This window comes from Mastomys coucha, unplaced genomic scaffold (genome assembly GCF_008632895.1).
Source record: "Mastomys coucha isolate ucsf_1 unplaced genomic scaffold, UCSF_Mcou_1 pScaffold7, whole genome shotgun sequence".
NCBI classification, from domain to species: Eukaryota; Metazoa; Chordata; class Mammalia; order Rodentia; family Muridae; genus Mastomys; species Mastomys coucha.
In genome coordinates this window covers 64539096-64545927 of record NW_022196913.1, presented here as the reverse complement: position 1 = coordinate 64545927, position 6832 = coordinate 64539096, and the positions used below count along the sequence as shown (strand labels likewise).

The window sequence follows — 6832 nt, the reverse complement described above, 5'->3', positions numbered from 1 at the left end:
CTCCCCAGCTAGGATACAGACAGACAGACTCCCCAGCTAGGATACAGACAGACAGACTCCCCAGCTAGAATACAGACAGACATACTCCCCAGCTAGAATACTGACATACTCCCCAGCTAGGATACAGACAGACATACTCCCCAGCTAGGATACAGACAGACTCCCCAGCTAGGATACAGACAGACATACTCCCCAGCTAGGATACAGACAGACATACTCCCCAGCTAGGAGACAGACATACTCCCCAGCTAGGAGACAGACATACTCCCCAGCTAGGATACAGACAGACATACTCCCCAGCTAGGATACAGACAGACAGACTCCCCAGCTAGGAGACAGACATACTCCCCAGCTAGGAGACCCTTTGCTGCTTGCCGTTTCTCCCGGCCATGTGGTTCTGCTCCATCTTGGCTTCCTCCTCCTTTTCTTCCATCTTCTCTCTCCTCTCCCAACTTTCTCTTCCACTGCCCAATCATGAGCTCTAGCTTTCATTGGCCAGTTAGAATGAGGAGAAGGTTTACATGAGATCACCCTGAATACATGATTGACCCCTTTGGGGGGGTGGGGGCAACCACTCTTGAGGAAGCAGAATGAACATCAGAATGCTAACAGCATCAGGGCTACCCACAACATTAACTTACTCCAAGGATACCAAGAAATTTTAGTTCTAATCATTTTATATATATATAAATATAATATATATAATATATATATGTATATATATATATTATATATATATTTGGTTTTTCAAGACAGGGTTTCTCTGTGTAGCCCTGGCTGTCCTGGAACTCACTCTGTAGACCAGGCTGGCCTCGAACTCAGAAATCCGCCTGCCTCTGCCTCCCAAGTGCTGGGATTAAAGGCGTGCGCCACCACCGCCCAGCATCATTTTATTTTTATATTTGTGATTTAAATTTGGCTTCACATGAAGGACTCACGAGAAAGTCAGATCCAAGCTACTCAAGAGGCCGGCTAGGGTGAATATGACCAGGAGAGAGAGATTCCAGTGGGAAGAATGCTCAACTGCCAAAGTAAGGGAAGACTGGAGCAGCTGAGAAGAAAGGGTTGGTCCCAGGCCGGGCTGGAGTGGACTAGACTGATTTCTCAAACAAGATGCTTTGTATAGAATAAGGTGGGGTAGGAACTGGATAATTGGCACCATAGGGTCCACTGGAGATTGTTGCACAGTAGGTAGACTATGGCCAGATGGGGAACACTGAGCCCAGGAAGGTGGAGGCTCACTAGAAGGGCTGGACAGAGGGTTAGACAATAGGCCAGGAGAGATCAGAATGGTATGAGGTAAGGAGAGGAAGATGCTGGGTCCACTAGGGGAAGCTGGAAAACAGGACTCAGTGGGTAGACTCTCAGTTGGGGAACAGCATGCTGGGTAGAATAGGGTCAGGCGGGGTGTGTGGTACACAGGGTCACGAAGGGGAGCTGGAGATCACCACAGTCCGGCAGCATAGGCAGTAGAGCACGGAGTATGTTGTAGACCCAGTACAGTCTGGGTGCACAAGCAGTGCCTATAGAGTGGGGTACTCTAGAAACAATGGAGGGAGAAGCGGGGTGAGTGGAGGAAAGCTGTGTGTTGGTAGAACAGAGGCAGTCGGGATAGGAGGCCATGGGTCTGTGAGGTGAGCGGCAGAGCACACTGAAGGGGTCAAGGTAAGGCGACGGCTGGACTGTTTGAGCTTTGGGACAACAGAGTCAAGGGTAAGTCAGGAACCAGGGTGGGCAGGCATCCAGGAGGCATGATCCAGAGGGAGCTGGAGAGGCGCAGCCTGGTGGACAAGGGCGGTGGACATGTATGGGATATACCGGGTATATCATGGGTATATGATACCTGGTTACTCATGGGTAACATGAGGTTTGGAACAGTGCAGGACTGGCAGGAGAGCTCACCGAAGACAGCAATGATGTCATCTGCCATACGAGACGCTAAGGACTATGTTGGGTTGAAGAAGTAAGTACTCTGGTGCAAATAGTGTGGCCTGGGGAATGGAAAAGGCTCGGGGACAGGGGACATGGGCAAAGGGCAGTGGCAGTTACTCGGGAGGAGGTGGCTGGAAAGAAGGTATACTGAGATGAACTGGGGAACAGGATGGACTGCGTAACCTGCAGCCACCGTTTAGGGTGTGTCGGGAAGCAGGGTGTGCCGGATTGAATAGGGGTCAGTGTGGCATGCCAGGAAAGGCAGACTGGACTAAGGCACAGATACAGACTAAGGCAGACTAAAAGCCAGGGAGCAGGAGAATTAGTTGACATGGGACAGACAAGCAGGAAGAAAAGGAGGACCCAAAAAGTACTGGGTGAACTAGAGAGGGTTGGGGAGTGGGGTATATTCAATGGATCATGGGGGGATAGGCAAGCTAGTAAGGCAGAGATGGGAAGACAGAGAGAACTGGTGGGACAGATAGGATGGTAGTTGTCTTAGTCAGGGTCTCTATTCCTGCACAAACATCATGACCAAGAAGCAAGTTGGGGAGGAAAGGGCTTATTCAGCTTACACTTCCACATTGCTGTTGATCACCAGAGGAAGTCAGGACTGAAACTCACACAGGGCAGGAACCTGGAGGCAGGAGCTGATGCAGAGGCCATGGAGAGATGTTCCTTACTGGCTTGCTTTCCCTGGCTTGCTCAGTCTGCTCTCTTATAGAACCCAGGACCACCAGCCCAGGGATGGCACCACTCACAACGGGCCTTCTGCCCTTGATCACTAATTGAGAAAATGCCCCACAGCTGGATCTCATGGAGGCATTTCCTCAAAGGAGGCTCCTTTCTCTGTGATAACTCCAGCTTGTGTCAAGTTGACACACAAAACCAACCAATACAATAGTCAAGAGACACTAGATTAAACTGGTATAGGAGGCATGGAGTCCCTTGTGTTCCCATGTATTGGGGGCATCTAGAATGTTGGCATACAGCATTGTTCCTTCAAGGGAAGAAATGCAAAAACCTGTTATCCACACAGAAGGCTGAGAACAGGTTACCTTCTAGCCAGCCTGGTGACCTTTGTACCATCTGTGTGGCTGAAGACCACCAGCTCCCCTCTACCCCCCAGAGCCTCATTATAAGCTTGTTTCTCCTCCGCCAATCTATAAAAGAACCTGTCTTTATGGACTGTGTCACATGTACTTGTTTGTTTTCCAGGACAGGGTTTCTCTATGTAGCGCTGGTTATCCTGAAAATTGCTCTGTAGATCAGGCTAGCCTCAAACTCAGACCTGTGCCTGCCTCTGCCTCCTCATTGCTATGACCAGCTTGTGTTCCATGTATTTTACAGAGAGTTTTGATGTAGTCACATATGGTCTTTATTTAGCACACATTCTGCTTTATTGTTGGCATGGAACTGTGTTAATTATCACGGGGAGAAGTTTTCACCAAATTGAGCTTTGTTTAAATATGCTTAAAGTAAACCACCTGTGTGACCCTCCTACAGCTGAGGGCTGATTCTTCAGACCCCACCTTGTCACAGATAACCACGCCTCTCTGCCCACCTCCTGCCATGCCACTCTCCAAGTTCCAGTTACGCCAAAAGTCCCGCCTCCAGAGACTGAAGATGAAGCTGCTGATTGGGCCAAGTTGCTGACGAACTTGGGGGAGGCGTTTTGCTTTACCTATCTTCCTTTTTTACTTATAACAAAGAGAATTGAATGAATGATGGCAGACTGAAAGCACACCATGTGTTGGTCTAATTTTTTCAAACCCTTCCCTCATATCCGGTACCCTTAATTATTCAGGCCCTTTGACCCCCATTCCAGATGACCCATTTGTATGAGTGGCTGCAGGCAGCCACACACCTGGGATTAGACTCCAGAAGTTTGAATCAACACCAGCTACTCAGTTGTGTTGAAACAAACTGTTTTCTTGCCCCCTGTGGACTATTACTCTGCTGGCTGTGGTGGCTTCAGAGACCCCTACAAATTGGCAATGGAAAAAAGCTTACAGGCAAAGGTCCTACGAGGACAAGTTGTTGAACAGTGCAGTTTGTAGGCTGGCCAGAAGCAGACAAGGGCCAGTGGGGTTTGCAGCGAAGGCTAGGGGGGAGGGGGGAGCTGGCAACCTGTGGTGACATGCAGAGAAGAGAGGCTGAGTACACTAGTGTGGTGTAAGGACAAGGACAGGGTTCCCAGACAAGGCTGAGGTGTTGGCTGGGCCACATTGGGATCCCCATGAGCCAGAGCACAGGGCACTCCTGGGTACAGCGGAGTGCCTGCTGTCTTTTCCATAGAATGAGCACCTCACTCTACCTATCACCAGTGTCTCCTTGAGTCAAACTTACTGAGGACTGTTGGAAGAACAGGAAGACATTTGTTTCTTCCATAGAGCCATCTGCAGCAGTCTTGAACAAAAGGTCCTTACAAAGCCACCATTCATATGGTGAGAAAAAAAGCTGTGGGGTACCCTGCAATTCATGTACAGGGACCACAGAGAGTTAGAGGCATACGAAATAAGAAACTGGGGCTGGAGAGATGGCTCAGCAGATAAGAGTACTGACTGCTCTTCCAGAGGTCATGAGTTCAATTCCCAGCAACCACATGGTGGTTCACAACCATCTGTAATTGGATCTGACACCCTCTTCTGGTGTGTCTGAAGACAGAGACAGTGTACTCACATATATGAAATTTAAAAAAAGAAAGAAAGAAAGAGAGAGAGAGAGAGAGAGAGAGAGAGAGAGAGAGGAAGGAAGGAAGAAAGGGAAACTGAGTATTCATGGCATGCCTCCTAAAATACTTCATGGATCTTATCTGGCAAACCACTTGTCCCTGGTGTGTGTGTGTGTGTGTGTGTGTGTGTGTGTGTGTGTCTTGGTCACCACTATGTGGCTCCATGGAAAAGTTATGACACTGTTGGGAAAGAGGCCTGGGAGAAAAAAGCTAGGTGATTGGGATGTACTTTGAAGGGAGGACAAGACTCTTGGCTCCTGATTTTCTCACCTCCCTTTCTGTTTGTTACAGGAAAGCCACCTCTTTTATAATACACTAGCACCATTACATGACCCAAAGCAACATGCCAAGTGACTGTGAAAATAAACGGTGAGAAACCATAAACCTCCAAAGCTTTTCTTAGCTTCATCATTAAGCATTTAATCACAAGATGAAGGCTAACATAGAATGATGAATCATGTCTCAACCATCATGCGATGCTGGGGGGAAGTGAAGCCATTTTGAATTTCCAAGTCCATTCATCAGGAGAATGGTGTACCAGAGCCTTATCCCAAATTCTTTTTTTTTTTCTTTTTTTTTCTTTTTTTTCTGATACGGGTTTCTCTGTGTCGTTCTGGCTGTCCTGGTACTCACTCTGTAGACCAGGCTGGCCTCGAACTCAGAAATCTGTCTGCTTCTGCCTCCCAAGTGCTGGGATTAAAGGTGTGCGCCACCACTGTCTGGCTCCAAATTCTTAAAGGAACTCACTAAGGCCCAGAGGTGTACAAGGACACAAACAAACAAATCCCAAATTGAACAAACCATTAATTCTTTTTTTCAAGCAGAAGGTAGAGGTGAGGAAGCGCAGCCACCTCAGGGTTATTAAACCCTGCCTGACAAGAAATGCTGTTTGGAGAACTCGTGAAGGTTCTTTGGTTTGGGACTGTGTGATTACCTAGAGAGGATGACAATCAGTGAGGGTCCTCAACCAGGTTCTTCTTTAAGGCACTAACTGTAACCCTCCTGCTTGAGGGCTGATTCTTCAGACCCTGCCTGTCTCTGATAACCACACCTCTCTACCCACCTCCTGCTAATTGTCACGCCTCTCTCTGAGTTCCAGTTGCGCCGGAAGTCCCGCCTGCCCGAGACTGAGGGAGTTGCTGATTGGGCCAACGTGCTGATAAACTTGGGGGAGGGGTTTTGCCTCACCTATACTACCTGGTTTCACTTTTGAAACAAGGGAGATTTTGAATGAAGCATGGCTGATTAAACACATCCGTGTTATGGCCAGTTTTTTAGGAACCTTCTGCGCGGTTCTGGTACTTAGATATGGCTTTCCGGGTCCCTTACCCCATTCCTAAATATCTATTTGTTTTTGGCTGCTGGCCGGCTATTGGATGGCTCCCTACAACTAAACACTCCAGGCTCTTACTGTGTCATCAAGGATCCTGGGAATCACCCTCAGAGCTTAGCAACAGGCAGCCCCATCTAAATGAATGGTGAAATTCCTATCATCTGCTGACATGGCAAGGAAATGAAAAGAAGAAAGATCAGTTCTTCCTGACATGAAACTAGTCCTCTGATTGGCCATTGCTACTCTGTACATTTAGATCATAATCAGAAGTCTTAATGCAATTAAATTTTTACCAACTGCAGAAAAAATACAGGGTATACAGTTATATCCCAGAATACATGATTTGACCAAACATATATGCACTAACATGATTTAATATTTGTATCAGTTTTATGAATTAACTTTGTCGCTCTGACTAAAAGACACTCAAGGCTGACTCAAACAGAGATGTTTACTTCTTGACATTCTTGCCGGGCGGTGGTGGCCCAGGCCTTTAATCCCAGCACCTAGGAGGCAGAGGCAAGCAGATTTCTGAGTTTGAGGCCAGCCTGGTCTACAGAGTGAGTTCCAGGACAGCCAGGGCTACACAGAGAAACCCTGTCTCGAAAATACCAAAACAAACAAACAAACAAACAAACAAACAAAGACATTCTCGAAGATAGATAAATATAATAGGCAGAGAGAATAACCATTCAGCAGATGGCACGTATATGAGAAGGGCCAAGGCTGTGAATATCTCTGCAAAGCAAAATTCTAGGCACCACATGGTACCAGAACTGCTGAGGTCCACATCAAGTTCTCCAAAGAGCAAGAGGACTGTGTGACAGTCTGGG

At 47.6% G+C, this 6832-nt stretch overlaps 1 protein-coding gene across 1 annotated transcript in view; it reads left to right on the top strand.

Moving 5' to 3' along the window:
• The first annotated feature begins 1751 nt into the window (after positions 1-1751).
• LOC116081528 (spermatogenesis-associated protein 31D3-like) overlaps positions 1752-6832 on the top strand; it is a 9461-nt gene continuing 4380 nt past the window's right edge. The window contains exon 1 of the mRNA XM_031358101.1: positions 1752-1821. Within this exon, the coding sequence (XP_031213961.1) occupies positions 1752-1821 (70 nt within the window). The remainder of the gene's footprint in view (positions 1822-6832) is intronic.